The 22,049-nt window shown below is 33.8% G+C and overlaps 1 protein-coding gene across 1 annotated transcript in view; it reads left to right on the forward strand.

Annotated features, from left to right (window-relative positions):
- LOC138324132 (uncharacterized) overlaps positions 1–22,049 on the forward strand; it is a 64,677-nt gene that overhangs the window by 26,047 nt on the left and 16,581 nt on the right. The window contains exons 5-6 of the mRNA XM_069269213.1: positions 495–672; positions 3,755–3,890. Coding sequence (XP_069125314.1) covers positions 495–672; positions 3,755–3,890 — 314 coding nt within the window. The remainder of the gene's footprint in view (positions 1–494; positions 673–3,754; positions 3,891–22,049) is intronic.

A 22,049-nucleotide genomic window follows, 5' to 3' on the forward strand; every position in this document is an offset into this window, starting at 1 on the left:
GACATTCTAATTTTTCAATCAAATACTATAAGTACAGATTTACTAACAAAATTGTTCCTTAGCAAAGCACAAATTATTTCTCACCTGGATATTTTCACAATTTCGCGGAACATTGTTATGATCGTAATAATTTAATCTGCGAAATACTGTGGTATTAAGAAATGGGATGAATCACATTTACCTTGAAAGTCAGAGTGAAATTTTTTTTATTATCATTTCCTGACCAAGTTCAGACCAAGTGTTGATATTTTTGGAATTGCTCAGTTTCACTGGCAGGAAGAACACCCTAAGAAGTGTTATTTTAGTCCCTCCCAAAAACATTGACGGACGGACACCAAAATCACCATCTAGAAAAACCATATTTATTTCTTTTATATGCAACTCGTGCTAAGGTTGTCAGATGACTATTAAGACCCTTGGACCTCTTGTTTATTCTTACAGGCTCCATGAAGGAATGATAAAAGATTTACTTTTAAGTCTTTTGTCTTTTACAGGCTTCACAAAGAAATGGTGAAGGATTTACTTTTAAGTCCTTTGTATATAGTGACAGGCCAGACAGACCTTGTACAGAACACAGTGTGGAAAACAAAGCAGATCAACATCAATTCCAAATCTACCTGTATCCAGATCATTCTGAATTCATTGGAGACTTTCAGCTGTACTGACAATATCGTAAGTATACAAATAGGATGTGTTGGAATATTTATCAGTAACAAACACTAAACGGTCTTTTAAAAAAACGTCTGAGGTTCATCCTATGTCCCCCGACGTCTATCAACATTAAAATTTGGGCTGTTACGAGTACCCGGTTACGGGTCGGGTTTGGGATGTACCCGGGTCCGAAAATGTGTACCTGGGCATCTCAAAGTAGGAAACACTCATTTGTTCTGTTTTCCTCACAAATGATGACACTTAATCTGCTTATAACATGTTCACAAGCAACATTGTTGCTATTTTTATTTCCCATTACCATAATTCGATCAGAGATCTGACCATGAATGGCGCACATGTTTACTTTCACTATCCGTAAATTGTTTATATAAGATAACACTACAGGCTGTCCAAATGAAGACTTCTCTTTTGTATTTCCTGTTGCCCATGTTCGTGAGAACAACATCTGCAACAGACCTGCTGGGCTCTGTCAGCTTGTTCCATTACGATTGTCCGATGTTAGTTACCAAATTACCAATCAACATTTTAAAATTGGATACAACAGTCTTGTTTATAATATTGAAGAATACTTCTCTCGCATATATTATAATTCCATTGAATTTTGCTCCATCTGAAGATCGCCCCAAACAACATTGGTATATGTACCACAAATTTATGAAGTTTATACGTTCAAGTATGAATACATGTTGAGTACCCAGGTACAGGTCGGGTACTAAAATTCAGGTACTTGGGTACAAAATTTAGTACCTGTAACAGCCCTTATTTAAAATGCTATTTCTCATTAACTATTGAATCTATTTTTAGCTCGCCTATTCGAAGAATAGGGGGAGCTAATGTTGTCACCCTGGTGTCGGCGTCAGCGTTGGCGTCCCATTTCACATTAAAGTTTTTGAGCAAGTTTCTGTTTCATCAATTGTTTAAGCTTAAGTCATCATAAATGTTTATGATTTTATTTTCCTAATATGTATGGATGCTGAACGTGATAATACAACCAATTTGGGGCCCTTTAGGGTTTTTTTTGAGTCTGTTAATTTGTCATATTTCCATGTTACAGTTTTTGAGCAAGTTTCTATTTTGTCTATTGTTTAAGCTTAAGTCATCAAATTTGGTCTGGTGATTCCTTGTAAGAAGTGAAAAAGGTTTTGTATCAAAGCAGTCTTGATAGTTGGTTTTTGAAGTGTCCATTCCAAGGAAGTGATTTATGTCTTTAAACAGATGTTACCTCCTTTGAGATCAGGTGTGATAACAATAAAGTAAGCCCCATTCCTCCTTTGAGATCAGGTGTGATAACAATAAAGTAAGCCCCATTGAATTGTACCTGATTATAAATCAACATGAACAAAAACTTTTAAAATGTTGTCACTTTTCCTAACATATTCTGTTTTCATCAGACTCAGTGTGGGGAAGCCCACTTCAGCTTAGAAAATGTGCTGTAACTATGAATTGTACATGATTATAAATGAACATGAAAAAAACTTTTAAAATGTTGTCACTTTTCCTAACATATTCTGTTTTCATAAGACTCAGTGTGGGGAAGCCCACTTCAGCTTAGAAAATGTGCTGTAACTAAAGTTCTACTGAACCAATTGTTTTGTGGTTCAATTTTGCAGCACATTAATTACATGTACAACAAAATTTTAGGTGTAAGCATACTTAAAATAGTACAGTAATGCTCTGATTTTACCTATAACCGGTATGGTACCTTTTAATCAAGTGGCTTCCCTCAATGTGACTGACTTGTCAAAACCCTCTTGTTTTTAGCCCACCATCATCAGATGGTGGGCTATTCAAATCGTCCTGCGTCCGTGGTCTGTCCGTAAACAATGCTTGTTATCACTATTTCTCCAGGGATTTTGTTCAAATTTCACATGGAGGGTCCCCTTGGTCCATATTTGTGCCATACAGATTTTGTGGCTGATCGGAAAAACAAGATGGCCGCCAGGCAGCCATCTTTGATTTTGGCAGTTGAAGTTTGTTATTGATATATCTTGAGAACTACCGAAGGGATTTTGTTCAAACTTCACATGGAGGTTACCCTTGGTCCCTAGTTGTGCCATACAGATTTTGAGGCTGATCGGAAAAACAAGATGGCCACCAGGCAGCCATCTTTGATTTTGGTAGTTGAAATTTGTTATCGATATTTCTTGAGAACTACTGAAGGGATTTTGTTCAAACTTCACATGGAGGTTACCCTTGGTCCCTAGTTGTGCCATACAGATTTTGAAGCTGATAGGAAAAACAAGATGGCCGCCAGGCAGCCATCTTTGATTTTGGCAGTTGAAATTTGTTATCGATATTTCTTGAGAACTACCAAAGGGATTTTGTTCAAACTTCACATGGAGGTTACCCTTGGTCCCTAGTTGTGCCATACAGATTTTGATCTTGGATTTTGATAGTTAAGGTTTGATATCCATATTTCTCAAAAAGTGCTGAAGGTTTGATATCCATATTTCTCAAAAAGTGCTGAAGGGATCTTTCTCAAATTTAATATGTAGGTTCCCTTAGGGCCCTAGTTGTGCATATTGCATTTTTGGACCAATCGGTGAACAAGATGGCCGCCAGGCCGCCATCTTGGATTTTGATAGTTAAAGTTTGTTATCGCTATTTCTCAGATAGTAATGAAGGGATCTGTCTCAAATTTCATATGTAGGTTTCCTTAGGGACCTAGTTTGCATATTGTATTTTGGGACCGATCGGTCAACAAGATTGCTGCCAGGCAGCCATCTTGGATTTTGATATTCAAAGTTTGTTATCGCTATTTCTCAGAAAGTGTTGAATGGATCTTTCTCAAATTTCACATGTAGGTTCCCATAGGGCCCTAGTTGTGCATATTGCGAATTGGGACCGATTGATCGACAAGATGGCCGCCAAGGAGTCATCTTGGATTTTGATAGTTGAAGTTTGTTACCGCTATTTCTCAAAAGGTACTGAAGCGATCTGTCTCAAATTTTATATGTAGTATGTTTGAAAAAGTTTAAAAAGTAGAGAAAAGATCCATCTTTCCTTTGTCAGATATATATCATTCTTTGGTGGGCGCCAAGATCCCTCTGGGATCTCTTGTTCTTTTTCCTAACTATCTCAGCCACAAGATGCAATGGAAGCCACAGAGAAACTGTTTGGTCTGACGCATGAAGACAGTTCTGAACAGAGCCTGCTGGCTCCTTATATCTTCCACTCTAACAAAGTGCAACAAAGATGTTTAGACTTATTCCTGAAAAGTAAGTTGTTTCTTTAATGATTTTAGCCAATGAAATATTTAAGTGTAGCTCACCTGGTCCAAAGGACCAAGGTGAGCTTATACGATACTACGGTGTCCGTCGTATGCCCATCAACAATCGACTTCTTCATAACCGCTGGTTTAATTAAACAAAATTTGACTGGTAGCATCCTTATGGAATATGACTGAAAATTGTACAAATGGTTGGGCTGACCCCCAAGAGTCCTGAGGGATGGGGCCAAAACAGTCAATTTTGCTATTTCCATATAAACGACTTCTTCTCTGAAATTAAACGTTGGATAGCACTCATATTGCATTGGTAACATCCTTATGGGGTGGGAATTCAAAATTGAACAAACGGAAGTTTCTGCTTTCAAATTTTGATTGGATGCGGCTAGGTTCAGGTGACCAATGAAAATGCGGTCTTTATGTAAACAAAACTGAACTGAAGTAATAGTAGTGACCTACATTTGTGTTATTGAGGTGTGCCTTATATGTCAACAACAACTCCTAACGAAGTCACATTACTGACTATTAAATGTTTAGACCAGCTAAATTAAGAACTTGGAAACCTATGGGAGTGTGACAACAAAATTACATCATTCGAGTGAATTCATGGATATCCAACTTATCCCTTGGGTTGTGGTTTCATTGTTCACAGGGAATGATTGTATTAGTCATTTGTATGTGTTGATATAAAGACTGTCACAGGGAATGATTGTATTAGTCATTTGTATGTGTTGATATAAAGACTGTCACAGGGAATGATTGTATTAGTCATTTGTATGTGTTGATATAAAGACTGTCACAGGGAATGATTGTATTAGTCATTTGTATGTGTTGATATAAAGACTGTCACAGGGAATGATTGTATTAGTCATTTGTATGTGTTGATATAAAGACTGTCACAGGGAATGATTGTATTAGTCATTTGTATGTGTTGATATAAAGACTGTCACAGGGAATGATTGTATTAGTCATTTGTATGTGTTGATATAAAGACTGTCACAGGGAATGATTGTATTAGTCATTTGTATGTGTTGATATAAAGACTGTCACAGGGAATGATTGTATTAGTCATTTGTATGTGTTGATATAAAGACTGTCACAGGGAATGATTGTATTAGTCATTTGTATGTGTTGATATAAAGACTGTCACAGGGAATGATTGTATTAGTCATTTGTATGTGTTGATATAAAGACTGTCACAGGGAATGATTGTATTAGTCATTTGTATGTGTTGATATAAAGACTGTCACAGGGAATGATTGTATTAGTCATTTGTATGTGTTGATATAAAGACTGTCACAGGGAATGATTGTATTAGTCATTTGTATGTGTTGATATAAAGACTGTCACAGGGAATGATTGTATTAGTCATTTGTATGTGTTGATATAAAGACTGTCACAGGGAATGATTGTATTAGTCATTTGTATGTGTTGATATAAAGACTGTCACAGGGAATGATTGTATTAGTCATTTGTATGTGTTGATATAAAGACTGTCACAGGGAATGATTGTATTAGTCATTTGTATGTGTTGATATAAAGACTGTCACAGGGAATGATTGTATTAGTCATTTGTATGTGTTGATATAAAGACTGTCACAGGGAATGATTGTATTAGTCATTTGTATGTGTTGATATAAAGACTGTCACAGGGAATGATTGTATTAGTCATTTGTATGTGTTGATATAAAGACTGTCACAGGGAATGATTGTATTAGTCATTTTGTATGTGTTGATGATATAAAGACTGTCACAGGGAATGATTGTATTAGTCATTTGTATGTGTTGATATAAAGACTGTCACAGGGAATGATTGTATTAGTCATTTGTATGTGTTGATATAAAGACTGTCACAGGGAATGATTGTATTAGTCATTTGTATGTGTTGATATAAAGACTGTCACAGGGAATGATTGTATTAGTCATTTGTATGTGTTGATATAAAGACTGTCACAGGGAATGATTGTATTAGTCATTTGTATGTGTTGATATAAAGACTGTCACAGGGAATGATTGTATTAGTCATTTGTATGTGTTGATATAAAGACTGTCACAGGGAATGATTGTATATACTGTCCATTGTATTGTATTTGTGTTGATATAAAGACTGTCACAGGGAATGATTGTATTAGTCATTTGTATGTGTTGATATAAAGACTGTCACAGGGAATGATTGTATTAGTCATTTGTATGTGTTGATATAAAGACTGTCACAGGGAATGATTGTATTAGTCATTTGTATGTGTTGATATAAAGACTGTCACAGGGAATGATTGTATTAGTCATTTGTATGTGTTGATATAAAGACTGTCACAGGGAATGATTGTATTAGTCATTTGTATGTGTTGATATAAAGACTGTCACAGGGAATGATTGTATTAGTCATTTGTATGTGTTGATATAAAGACTGTCACAGGGAATGATTGTATTAGTCATTTGTATGTGTTGATATAAAGACTGTCACAGGGAATGATTGTATTAGTCATTTGTATGTGTTGATATAAAGACTGTCACAGGGAATGATTGTATTAGTCATTTGTATGTGTTGATATAAAGACTGTCACAGGGAATGATTGTATTAGTCATTTGTATGTGTTGATATAAAGACTGTCACAGGGAATGATTGTATTAGTCATTTGTATGTGTTGATATAAAGACTGTCACAGGGAATGATTGTATTAGTCATTTGTATGTGTTGATATAAAGACTGTCACAGGGAATGATTGTATTAGTCATTTGTATGTGTTGATATAAAGACTGTCACAGGGAATGATTGTATTAGTCATTTGTATGTGTTGATATAAAGACTGTCACAGGGAATGATTGTATTAGTCATTTGTATGTGTTGATATAAAGACTGTCACAGGGAATGATTGTATTAGTCATTTGTATGTGTTGATATAAAGACTGTCACAGGGAATGATTGTATTAGTCATTTGTATGTGTTGATATAAAGACTGTCACAGGGAATGATTGTATTAGTCATTTGTATGTGTTGATATAAAGACTGTCACAGGGAATGATTGTATTAGTCATTTGTATGTGTTGATATAAAGACTGTCACAGGGAATGATTGTATTAGTCATTTGTATGTGTTGATATAAAGACTGTCACAGGGAATGATTGTATTAGTCATTTGTATGTGTTGATATAAAGACTGTCACAGGGAATGATTGTATTAGTCATTTGTATGTGTTGATATAAAGACTGTCACAGGGAATGATTGTATTAGTCATTTGTATGTGTTGATATAAAGACTGTCACAGGGAATGATTGTATTAGTCATTTGTATGTGTTGATATAAAGACTGTCACAGGGAATGATTGTATTAGTCATTTGTATGTGTTGATATAAAGACTGTCACAGGGAATGATTGTATTAGTCATTTGTATGTGTTGATATAAAGACTGTCACAGGGAATGATTGTATTAGTCATTTGTATGTGTTGATATAAAGACTGTCACAGGGAATGATTGTATTAGTCATTTGTATGTGTTGATATAAAGACTGTCACAGGGAATGATTGTATTAGTCATTTGTATGTGTTGATATAAAGACTGTCACAGGGAATGATTGTATTAGTCATTTGTATGTGTTGATATAAAGACTGTCACAGGGAATGATTGTATTAGTCATTTGTATGTGTTGATATAAAGACTGTCACAGGGAATGATTGTATTAGTCATTTGTATGTGTTGATATAAAGACTGTCACAGGGAATGATTGTATTAGTCATTTGTATGTGTTGATATAAAGACTGTCACAGGGAATGATTGTATTAGTCATTTGTATGTGTTGATATAAAGACTGTCACAGGGAATGATTGTATTAGTCATTTGTATGTGTTGATATAAAGACTGTCACAGGGAATGATTGTATTAGTCATTTGTATGTGTTGATATAAAGACTGTCACAGGGAATGATTGTATTAGTCATTTGTATGTGTTGATATAAAGACTGTCACAGGGAATGATTGTATTAGTCATTTGTATGTGTTGATATAAAGACTGTCACAGGGAATGATTGTATTAGTCATTTGTATGTGTTGATATAAGACTGTCACAGGGAATGATTGTATTAGTCATTTGTATGTGTTGATATAAAGACTGTCACAGGGAATGATTGTATTAGTCATTTGTATGTGTTGATATAAAGACTGTCACAGGGAATGATTGTATTAGTCATTTGTATGTGTTGATATAAAGACTGTCACAGGGAATGATTGTATTAGTCATTTGTATGTGTTGATATAAAAAGACTGTCACAGGGAATGATTGTATTAGTCATTTGTATGTGTTGATATAAAGACTGTCACAGGGAATGATTGTATTAGTCATTTGTATGTGTTGATATAAAGACTGTCACAGGAATGATTGTATTAGTCATTTGTATGTGTTGATATAAAGACTGTCACAGGGAATGATTGTATTAGTCATTTGTATGTGTTGATATAAAGACTGTCACAGGGAATGATTGTATTAGTCATTTGTATGTGTTGATATAAAGACTGTCACAGGGAATGATGTGTATATAAAGACTGTCACATTGTTTGTCATTTGTATGTGTTGATATAAAGACTGTCACAGGGAATGATTGTATTAGTCATTGTTTGTATGTGTTGATATAAAGACTGTCACAGGGAATGATTGTATTAGTCATTTGTATGTGTTGATATAAAGACTGTCACAGGGAATGATTGTATTAGTCATTTGTATGTGTTGATATAAAGACTGTCACAGGGAATGATTGTATTAGTCATTTGTATGTGTTGATATAAAGACTGTCACAGGGAATGATTGTATTAGTCATTTGTATGTGTTGATATAAAGACTGTCACAGGGAATGATTGTATTAGTCATTTGTATGTGTTGATATAAAGACTGTCACAGGGAATGATTGTATTAGTCATTTGTATGTGTTGATATAAAGACTGTCACAGGGAATGATTGTATTAGTCATTTGTATGTGTTGATATAAAGACTGTCACAGGGAATGATTGTATTAGTCATTTGTATGTGTTGATATAAAGACTGTCACAGGGAATGATTGTATTAGTCATTTGTATGTGTTGATATAAAGACTGTCACAGGGAATGATTGTATTAGTCATTTGTATGTGTTGATATAAAGACTGTCACAGGGAATGATTGTATTAGTCATTTGTATGTGTTGATATAAAGACTGTCACAGGGAATGATTGTATTAGTCATTTGTATGTGTTGATATAAAGACTGTCACAGGGAATGATTGTATTAGTCATTTGTATGTGTTGATATAAAGACTGTCACAGGGAATGATTGTATTAGTCATTTGTATGTGTTGATATAAAGACTGTCACAGGGAATGATTGTATTAGTCATTTGTATGTGTTGATATAAAGACTGTCACAGGGAATGATTGTATTAGTCATTTGTATGTGTTGATATAAAGACTGTCACAGGGAATGATTGTATTAGTCATTTGTATGTGTTGATATAAAGACTGTCACAGGGAATGATTGTATTAGTCATTTGTATGTGTTGATATAAAGACTGTCACAGGGAATGATTGTATTAGTCATTTGTATGTGTTGATATAAAGACTGTCACAGGGAATGATTATTAGTCATTTGTATTGTTTGATATAAAGACTGTCACAGGGAATGATTGTATTAGTCATTTGTATGTGTTGATATAAAGACTGTCACAGGGAATGATTGTATTAGTCATTTGTATGTGTTGATATAAAGACTGTCACAGGGAATGATTGTATTAGTCATTTGTATGTGTTGATATAAAGACTGTCACAGGGAATGATTGTATTAGTCATTTGTATGTGTTGATATAAAGACTGTCACAGGGAATGATTGTATTAGTCATTTGTATGTGTTGATATAAAGACTGTCACAGGGAATGATTGTATTAGTCATTTGTATGTGTTGATATAAAGACTGTCACAGGGAATGATTGTATTAGTCATTTGTATGTGTTGATATAAAGACTGTCACAGGGAATGATTGTATAGTCATTTGTATTGTGATTAAAGACTGTCACGGATGATTGTATTAGTCATTTGTATGTGTTGATATAAAGACTGTCACAGGGAATGATTGTATTAGTCATTTGTATGTGTTGATATAAAGACTGTCACAGGGAATGATTGTATTAGTCATTTGTGTATGTGTTGATATAAAGACTGTCACAGGGAATGATTGTATTAGTCATTTGTATGTGTTGATATAAAGACTGTCACAGGGAATGATTGTATTAGTCATTTGTATGTTGATATAAAGACTGTCACAGGGAATGATTGTATTAGTCATTTGTATGTGTTGATATAAAGACTGTCACAGGGAATGATTGTATTAGTCATTTGTATGTGTTGATATAAAGACTGTCACAGGGAATGATTGTATTAGTCATTTGTATGTGTTGATATAAAGACTGTCACAGGGAATGATGTATTAGATTTGTATTGTCACAGGGAATGATTGTATTAGTCATTTGTATGTGTTGATATAAAGACTGTCACAGGGAATGATTGTATTAGTCATTTGTATGTGTTGATATAAAGACTGTCACAGGGAATGATTGTATTAGTCATTTGTATGTGTTGATATAAAGACTGTCACAGGGAATGATTGTATTAGTCATTTGTATGTGTTGATATAAAGACTGTCACAGGGAATGATTGTATTAGTCATTTGTATGTGTTGATATAAAGACTGTCACAGGGAATGATTGTATTAGTCATTTGTATGTGTTGATATAAAGACTGTCACAGGGAATGATTGTATTAGTCATTTGTATGTGTTGATATAAAGACTGTCACAGGGAATGATTGTATTAGTCATTTGTATGTGTTGATATAAAGACTGTCACAGGGAATGATTGTATTAGTCATTTGTATGTGTTGATATAAAGACTGTCACAGGGAATGATTGTATTAGTCATTTGTATGTGTTGATATAAAGACTGTCACAGGGAATGATTGTATTAGTCATTTGTATGTGTTGATATAAAGACTGTCACAGGGAATGATTGTATTAGTCATTTGTATGTGTTGATATAAAGACTGTCACAGGGAATGATTGTATTAGTCATTTGTATGTGTTGATATAAAGACTGTCACAGGGAATGATTGTATTAGTCATTTGTATGTGTTGATGATATAAAGACTGTCACAGGGAATGATTGTATTAGTCATTTGTATGTGTTGATATAAAGACTGTCACAGGGAATGATTGTATTAGTCATTTGTATGTGTTGATATAAAGACTGTCACAGGGAATGATTGTATTAGTCATTTGTATGTGTTGATATAAAGACTGTCACAGGGAATGATTGTATTAGTCATTTGTATGTGTTGATATAAAGACTGTCACAGGGAATGATTGTATTAGTCATTTGTATGTGTTGATATAAAGACTGTCACAGGGAATGATTGTATTAGTCATTTGTATGTGTTGATATAAAGACTGTCACAGGGAATGATTGTATTAGTCATTTGTATGTGTTGATATAAAGACTGACTGTCACAGGGAATGATTGTATTAGTCATTTGTATGTGTTGATATAAAGACTGTCACAGGGAATGATTGTATTAGTCATTTGTATGTGTTGATATAAAGACTGTCACAGGGAATGATTGTATTAGTCATTTGTATGTGTTGATATAAAGACTGTCACAGGGAATGATTGTATTAGTCATTTGTATGTGTTGATATAAAGACTGTCACAGGGAATGATTGTATTAGTCATTTGTATGTGTTGATATAAAGACTGTCACAGGGAATGATTGTATTAGTCATTTGTATGTGTTGATATAAAGACTGTCACAGGGAATGATTGTATTAGTCATTTGTATGTGTTGATATAAAGACTGTCACAGGGAATGATTGTATTAGTCATTTGTATGTGTTGATATAAAGACTGTCACAGGGAATGATTGTATTAGTCATTTGTATGTGTTGATATAAAGACTGTCACAGGGAATGATTGTATTAGTCATTTGTATGTGTTGATATAAAGACTGTCACAGGGAATGATTGTATTAGTCATTTGTATGTGTTGATATAAAGACTGTCACAGGGAATGATTGTATTAGTCATTTGTATGTGTTGATATAAAGACTGTCACAGGGAATGATTGTATTAGTCATTTGTATGTGTTGATATAAAGACTGTCACAGGGGGAATGATTGTATTAGTCATTTGTATGTGTTGATATAAAGACTGTCACAGGGAATGATTGTATTAGTCATTTGTATGTGTTGATATAAAGACTGTCACAGGGAATATTTGTTGTGTATTAGTCACAGGATTTGTATATCATTTGTATGTGTTGATATAAAGACTGTCACAGGGAATGATTGTATTAGTCATTTGTATGTGTTGATATAAAGACTGTCACAGGGAATGATTGTATTAGTCATTTGTATGTGTTGATATAAAGACTGTCACAGGGAATGATTGTATTAGTCATTTGTATGTGTTGATATAAAGACTGTCACAGGGAATGATTGTATTAGTCATTTGTATGTGTTGATATAAAGACTGTCACAGGGAATGATTGTATTAGTCATTTGTATGTGTTGATATAAAGACTGTCACAGGGAATGATTGTATTAGTCATTTGTATGTGTTGATATAAAGACTGTCACAGGGAATGATTGTATTAGTCATTTGTATGTGTTGATATAAAGACTGTCACAGGGAATGATTGTATTAGTCATTTGTATGTGTTGATATAAAGACTGTCACAGGGAATGATTGTATTAGTCATTTGTATGTGTTGATATAAAGACTGTCACAGGGAATGATTGTATTAGTCATTTGTATGTGTTGATGTATATAAAAGACTGTCACAGGGAATGATTGTATTAGTCATTTGTATGTGTTGATATAAAGACTGTCACAGGGAATGATTGTATTAGTCATTTGTATGTGTTGATATAAAGACTGTCACAGGGAATGATTGTATTAGTCATTTGTATGTGTTGATATAAAGACTGTCACAGGGAATGATTGTATTAGTCATTTGTATGTGTTGATATAAAGACTGTCACAGGGAATGATTGTATTAGTCATTTGTATGTGTTGATATAAAGACTGTCACAGGGAATGATTGTATTAGTCATTTGTATGTGTTGATATAAAGACTGTCACAGGGAATGATTGTATTAGTCATTTGTATGTGTTGATATAAAGACTGTCACAGGGAATGATTGTATTAGTCATTTGTATGTGTTGATATAAAGACTGTCACAGGGAATGATTGTATTAGTCATTTGTATGTGTTGATATAAAGACTGTCACAGGGAATGATTGTATTAGTCATTTGTATGTGTTGATATAAAGACTGTCACAGGGAATGATTGTATTAGTCATTTGTATGTGTTGATATAAAGACTGTCACAGGGAATGATTGTATTAGTCATTTGTATGTGTTGATATAAAGACTGTCACAGGGAATGATTGTATTAGTCATTTGTATGTGTTGATATAAAGACTGTCACAGGGAATGATTGTATTAGTCATTTGTATGTGTTGATATAAAGACTGTCACAGGGAATGATTGTATAGCATTTGTATGTGTTGATATAAAGACTGTCACAGGGAATGATTGTATTAGTCATTTGTATGTGTTGATATAAAGACTGTCACAGGGAATGATTGTATTAGTCATTTGTATGTGTTGATATAAAGACTGTCACAGGGAATGATTGTATTAGTCATTTGTATGTGTTGATATAAAGACTGTCACAGGGAATGATTGTATTAGTCATTTGTATGTGTTGATATAAAGACTGTCACAGGGAATGATTGTATTAGTCATTTGTATGTGTTGATATAAAGACTGTCACAGGGAATGATTGTATTAGTCATTTGTATGTGTTGATATAAAGACTGTCACAGGGAATGATTGTATTAGTCATTTGTATGTGTTGATATAAAGACTGTCACAGGGAATGATTGTATTAGTCATTTGTATGTGTTGATATAAAGACTGTCACAGGGAATGATTGTATTAGTCATTTGTATGTGTTGATATAAAGACTGTCACAGGGAATGATTGTATTAGTCATTTGTATGTGTTGATATAAAGACTGTCACAGGGAATGATTGTATTAGTCATTTGTATGTGTTGATATAAAGACTGTCACAGGGAATGATTGTATTAGTCATTTGTATGTGTTGATATAAAGACTGTCACAGGGAATGATTGTATTAGTCATTTGTATGTGTTGATATAAAGACTGTCACAGGGAATGATTGTATTAGTCATTTGTATGTGTTGATATAAAGACTGTCACAGGGAATGATTGTATTAGTCATTTGTATGTGTTGATATAAAGACTGTCACAGGGAATGATTGTATTAGTCATTTGTATGTGTTGATATAAAGACTGTCACAGGGAATGATTGTATTAGTCATTTGTATGTGTTGATATAAAGACTGTCACAGGGAATGATTGTATTAGTCATTTGTATGTGTTGATATAAAGACTGTCACAGGGAATGATTGTATTAGTCATTTGTATGTGTTGATATAAAGACTGTCACAGGGAATGATTGTATTAGTCATTTGTATGTGTTGATATAAAGACTGTCACAGGGAATGATTGTATTAGTCATTTGTATGTGTTGATATAAAGACTGTCACAGGGAATGATTGTATTAGTCATTTGTATGTGTTGATATAAAGACTGTCACAGGGAATGATTGTATTAGTCATTTGTATGTGTTGATATAAAGACTGTCACAGGGAATGATTGTATTAGTCATTTGTATGTGTTGATATAAAGACTGTCACAGGGAATGATTGTATTAGTCATTTGTATGTGTTGATATAAAGACTGTCACAGGGAATGATTGTATTAGTCATTTGTATGTGTTGATATAAAGACTGTCACAGGGAATGATTGTATTAGTCATTTGTATGTGTTGATATAAAGACTGTCACAGGGAATGATTGTATTAGTCATTTGTATGTGTTGATATAAAGACTGTCACAGGAATGATTGTATTAGTCATTTGTATGTGTTGATATAAAGACTGTCACAGGGAATGATTGTATTAGTCATTTGTATGTGTTGATATAAAGACTGTCACAGGGAATGATTGTATTAGTCATTTGTATGTGTTGATATAAAGACTGTCACAGGGAATGATTGTATTAGTCATTTGTATGTGTTGATATAAAGACTGTCACAGGGAATGATTGTATTAGTCATTTGTATGTGTTGATATAAAGACTGTCACAGGGAATGATTGTATTAGTCATTTGTATGTGTTGATATAAAGACTGTCACAGGGAATGATTGTATTAGTCATTTGTATGTGTTGATATAAAGACTGTCACATGTGTTGATATAAAGGACTGTCACACAGGGAATGTCATTTGTATAACAGGGAATGATGTAGTTTTTGTTATATAAAGACTGTCACAGGGAATGATTGTCATTTGTATGTGTTGATATAAAGACTGTCACAGGGAATGATTGTAATTAGTCATTTGTATGTGTGTGATATAAAGACTGTCACATGGGAATTTGTATGTGTCACAGGGAATGATTGTATTGTCATTTGGTATGTAGATAGATATAGAAGACTGTCACAGAATGATTGTATTAGTACATTTGTAATGTGTTGATATAAAGACTGTCACAGGGAATGTTTCCATTGTATTAGTCATTTGTATGTTGTTGATATAAAGACTGTCACTGTCACTAAGTCAATGATGTGTGATTAGTCATTTGATTTGTATGTGTTGTATAAAGACCTGTCATTTTGATGATATAAACTGTTGATTATCAGACTGGTCACAGGGAATGATTGCATATTAGTAGATTTGTATGTGTGATATAAAAAATAAAGACTGTCACAGGGAATGATTTGTATTAAAGTCATTTGTCACAGTGTGATGTGTCCTGATATAAAGACTGAGTCACAGGATTCATGATTGTAGTAGACTCATCATTTGTATGTGTTGATATAAAGACTGAGTCACAGGGAATGATTGACTGTCACAGTGAATGTTGTAAGTATTCAGCCAATCCTGATTTAAAAATATAAGTGAATGAGAGACAGAAGTGAGTGAATAGTCAGCAATCTGATTATAAATAATGAATGTGATGATGAGGACAGTACGTGAGTGTATCATTAGTGCAGAATAAGATGAACCAATTGAGTGGATTAGAAAACATGGTGAGTGACGTAAGACTGTTCAGCAATCTGATTGTAAAATATGAGTGAGATCGAGAGTCACAGTATAGAGTGTATTAGTCAGCAATGTGATTAAAATACGTCAGAGTGATGTAGATTAGACATTTGTATGTGAGTGGAATATCAGACCTGATGTCAAATGTGAGTGATTATAATCTGTATTGATCCAATAGTCTGATTGATATAAAAAAAATATGAGTGACAGAGAGACTAGATAGTGAGTTGTATGTATTGGTTCAAGTCAATCTGTCATAAAAATGAGTGTATGAGTGATATTGAGTGTGTTAGTATCAATCTGATTTAAAATATGATGTGTGATGAAGACAGTAGTATGTGTTGATGTAATGAGTCACAGCAATCTGATTAAAAATATGTTTGAGTGATGAGAGACAGTACAGTGAGTGATTATTAGTCAGTCAATCTGTATGGGTTACTAAATATGAGTATAGATATGAGAGGACAGTAGCTCTCAGTGTTAGGTCCAGCAATCTGGATGAAAATATGAGTGATGATGAGAGACTGTAGTGAGTGGTGTATTAGTCAGCAATCTGTGATTTAAAATATGAGTGATTTCTGTGATTTGAGACTATAGTGAGTGTGACTGATAGTCAGCAATCTGATGGTAAATGATGAGTGATTAGTACAGCAATCTGATTAAAAATACTGAGTGATGAGAGACAGAGTATCTCTGTTAGAGTGATTAAATCGATGAGTGTATAGTCAGCAATCTGATTAAAAATATGAGTGATGAGGAGACAGTAGTGAGTGACTTGTTAGTCAGCAATCTGATTTAGGTGTTAAAAATATGAGATGATGAGAGACAGTAGTGAGTTATTAGTCACGTAATGTGTGTGAAATGATGAGTGATGAGAGACAGTAGTCATGATTAAAATAGTCACTATCTGATTAGAGTATAGTGAGTGTTAGTCAGCAATCTGATTAAAAATATGGAGTGATGAGAGCAATCTGATTAAAATATGAGTGTAGTCACGTCAGCAAACTGATTAAAATTATGAGTGATAAGTCAGCAATCTGATTAAAATATGACGTGATGAGAGACAGTAGTGAGTGAATAGTCACTGTCAGGGCAATCTGATTAAAATATGAGTGATAAGTCAGCAATCTGATTAAAATATGATCTGAGAGGCCAGTACTCTGAGTGTCGTATAGTCCGCAATCTGATTGTAAAAATATGAGTGATGTTGAGTCAGCAATCTGATTAAAATATGAGTGAGTCAACAATGAGAGACATATAGTGAGTGAGTGATCATAGTCAGCAATCTGATTAAAATATGTAAGTGATGAGAGACAGGTAGTGAGTGATTACTTGATGTGCTCAGCAATCTGATTAAAAATCTGAATGAGAAGTCTAAAGTATGTGACTGCGTACGGCAATAGTCAGCAATTGATTAAAATATGAGTGATAAGTCAGCAATCTGATTAAAATATGAGTGATGAGAGACAGTAAGTAGTAGTGAGTGATGATAGTCAGCAATCTGAATTAAAATATGAGTGATGAGAGTCAGTAAGTTGAGTGATATAGTCAGCAATCTGATTAAAATATGAGTGATGAGAAACAGTAGTGAGTGGTTAGTCAGCAATCTGATGAAAATATGGAGTGATGAGAGACAGAGTGATTGTCCAGACAGTCTTAGTAAAAATATGAGTTAGTAGTGAGTCAGCAATCTGATTAAAATATGAGTGATGAGAGACAGTAGTGAGTGAATAGTCAGCAATCTGATTAAAAATATGAGTGGTTATGTCAGCAATCTGATTAAAATATGAGTGATAAGTCAGCAATCTGATTAAAATATGAGTGATGAGAGACAGTAGTGAGTGAATAGTCAGCAATCTGATTAAAATATGAGTGATGAGAGACAGTAGTGAGTGAGTTAGTCAGCAATCTGATTAAAATATGAGTGATCGCGAGAGACCAGTAGTGAGTGGATTAGTCAGCAATCTGATTAAAATATGAGTGATGAGAGACATAGTGAGAGATCAGATTAAAAGTGAGTGAATAGTCACAATCTGATTATATGATTGAGAGACAGTAGTGAGTGGTTAGTCAGCAATCTGATTAAAATATGAGTGATGAAGTCACAGCAATCTGATCGTAAATAATATCTGTGGAGAGAGAGACATGTGTCGTGAATAGTCAGCAATCTGATTAAAAATATGAGTGATGAGAGACAGTAGTGAGTGATTATAGTCAGCAATCTGATTGAAAATATGCATGTGATGATGACCGTAATTTACAATCTGATTATACATGAGTGATAAGAGACAGCCAGTGAGTGATTAGTCAAATCTGGATTTAAAATATGAGTGATGAGAGACAGTAGTGAGTGATATAGTCAGCACCAATCTGATTAAAATATGAGTGATGAGAGACAGTAGTGAGTGATTATAGTCAGCAATCTGATTAAAAATGAGTGAATGAGTCATGAATCTGAGACAAATAGTGAGTGATTAGTCAGCAATCTGATTAAAATATGAGTGATAAGTCAGCAATCTGATTAAAATATGAGTGATGAGAGAGTACAGTAGTGAGTGGTTAGTCATGCACAAACTGATGAAAAATATGAGTGATGAGAGACATGTAGTGAGTTAATAGTCAGCAATCTGATTAAAAATTGAGTGATGATTAGAAGACAGTAGTGAGTTATTAGTCAGCAATCTGATTAAAATATGAGTGATTTAGTCACAATCTGATTAAATATATGAGTGAGTCAGTCAATCAGCAAAAACTGAGTGATTAGTCAGCAATCTGATTAAAATATGAGTGATGAGAGACAGTAGTGAGTGATTTAGTCAGCAATCTGATTAAAATATGAGTGATTAAATCAGCAATCTGATTAAAATATGAGTGATGAGAGACAGTAGTGAGTGATTAGTCAGCAATCTGATTAAAATATGAGTGATGAGAGACAGTAGTGAGTGATTAGTCAGCAATCTGATTAAAATATGAGTGATAAGTCAGCAATCTGATTAAAATATGAGTGATGAGAGACAGTAGTGAGTGGTTAGTCAGCAATCTGATTAAAATATGAGTGATGAGAGACAGTAGTGAGTGATTAGTCAGCAATCTGATTAAAATATGAGTGATAAGTCAGCAATCTGATTAAAATATGAGTGATGAGAGACAGTAGTGAGTGAATAGTCAGCAATCTGATTAAAATATGAGTGATGAGAGACAGTAGTGAGTGATTATAGTCAGCAATCTGATTAAAATATGAGTGATGAGAGACAGTAGTGAGTAAAAGTCAGCAATCTGATGAAAATATGGAGTGATTAGTCAGCAATCAGTTAGTGTAGTGAGGTGATAAGTCAAGCAATCTGATGAATAATAATGAGTGATAGAGAGCAATCTGAGTAAAATAGAGTGATTAGTTTAGCATTGAGTCTGATTAAAATTGATGAAAATATGAGTGATGAGAGCAATAGTGATTAATTTGGATAGTCAGCAATCTGAGAAAAATCTGTTGAGTGGTCTTAGTCAGCAATAGTGATTAAAATATATGAGTGATGATCTGATTTAATATGGAGTGCAGTAGTGAATATCGAGTGCATGAGAGGACAGTAGTGATGATTAGTCAGCAATCTGATTAAAATATGAGTGAGTGATCTGAGTGACACATAGCAACGTGAGTAGAGGAAATATGTGTGAATGAGAGTCAGCAATCTGATTATAAAATTAAAATATAGTGAGTGGTAGTCAGCAATCTGATTAAAATATGAGTGATGAGAGACAGTAGTGAGTGATTAGTCAGCAATCTGATTAAAATATATGATGAGTGATCGGAGTAAGTGATGTGGTGCTATCTGATTAAAAATATGAGTGAATGAGAGACAGTAGTGAGTGAATAGTCAGCAATCTGATTAAAATATGAGTGATGAGAGACAGTAGTGAGTGATTAGTCAGCAATCTGATTAAAATATGAGTGATAAGTCAGCAATCTGATTAAAATATGAGTGATGAGAGACAGTAGTGAGTGATTAGTCAGCAATCTGATTAAAATATGAGTGATGAGAGACAGTAGTGAGTGATTATAGTCAGCAATCTGATTAAAATATGAGTGATGAGAGACAGTAGTGAGTGGTTAGTCAGCAATCTGATGAAAATATGAGTGATGAGAGACAGTAGTGAGTTATTAGTCAGCAATCTGATTAAAATATGAGTGATGAGAGACAGTAGTGAGTAAATAGTCAGCTATCTGATTAAATATGAGTGGTTAGTCAGCAATCTGATTAAAATATGAGTGATAAGTCAGCAATCTGATTAAAATATGAGTGATTTGTCAGCAATCTGATTAAAATATGAGTGATGAGAGACAGTAGTGAGTGATTAGTCAGCAATCTGATTAAAATATGAGTGATGAGAGACAGTAGTGAGTGATTATTAGTCAGCAATCTGAGAAAATATGATAGACAGAGTGATGAATAGTCAGCAATCAGTTAAAGTATGAGTGATGAGAAGATAGTATATAGTCAGCAATCTGATTAAAATATGTGAGTGATTAGTCAGCAATCTGATTAAAAATATGAGTGATCTGAGCGTCACAATCTGATTAAAATATGAGTGATTAGTCAGCAATCTGATTAAAATATGAGTGATGAGAGACAGTAGTGAGTGAATAGTCAGCAAGATTCAGCAATATGAGTGATAAGTCTGCAATCTGATTAAAAATATGAGTGATGAGAGTCAGTCGTAGTGAGTGAATAGTCAGCAATCTGATTTTAAATATGAGGTGATGATGAGAGACAGTAGTGAGTGATATAGTCAGCAATCTGATAAAAATATGAGTGATGAGTCAGTCACAATCCTGATTAAAATATGAGAGTGAGTATGAGAGCAATCTGAGACAGTAGTGAGTGTCCACGCCATAGTCAGCAATCTGATTAAAATATGAGTGATGAGAGACAGTAGTGAGTGATTATAGTCAGCAATCTGATTAAAATATATGAGTGATAAGTCAGCAATCTGATTAAATATATGAGTGATGAGAGACAGTAGTGAGAGTGATTAGTCAGCAATCTGATTAAAATATGAGTGTGAGAGAGAGACAGTATACTAGATAGTGATTATAGTCAGCAATCTGATTAAAATATGAGTGATAATGAGAGGACAGTAGTGAGTGGTTAGTCAGCAATCCTGATTAAAATATGAGTGATGAGAGACAGTAGTGATAAAATTAGTTAGTCAGCAATCTGATTAAAATATGAGTGATGAGAGTGTTAGTGAGTTAGTCAGCAATCTGATTAAAATATGAGTGATAATTCAGCAGAGACAGTAGTGAGTTATCAGTCAATCTGATTAAAATATGAGTGGATAAGTCACAGCAATCTGATTAAAATGAGTGATGAGAGACAGTAGTGAGTAAATAGTCAGCAATCTGATTAAAATATGAGTGATAAGTCAGCAATCTGATTAAAATATGAGTAGTGATAAGTCACGCAACAAGTGAGTAAAGTATGAGCAATTTGATTAAAATATGAGTGATGATGAGAGACAGTAGTGAGTGTGATTAGTCAGCAATCTGATTAAAATATGAGTGATGAGAGACAGTAGTGAGTGAATAGTCAGCAATCTGATAAAAAAATTGATATGAGAGACAGTAGTGATTTAGTCAGCAATCTGATTAAAATATGAGTGATGACGTTAGTGAGTACAATAGTCCAGATCTGATTAAAAATGAGTGAGTGTGTCAGAGATTAAAAGTAGTGATGAGTGATTAGTCAGCAATCTGATTAAAATATGAGTGATGATGAGTGACAAACAGTAGTGAGTCAGCAATCTGATTAAAATATGAGTGAAGAGACTGAGTGAATAGTCAGCAATCAAAATTAAAATATGAGTGATGAGAGACAGTAGTGAGTGATTAGTCAGCAATCTGATTAAAATATGAGTGATAAGTCAGCAATCTGATTAAAATATGAGTGATGAGAG

The sequence above is a fragment of the Argopecten irradians genome, chromosome 5 (genome assembly GCF_041381155.1).
Source record: "Argopecten irradians isolate NY chromosome 5, Ai_NY, whole genome shotgun sequence".
NCBI classification, from domain to species: Eukaryota; Metazoa; Mollusca; class Bivalvia; order Pectinida; family Pectinidae; genus Argopecten; species Argopecten irradians.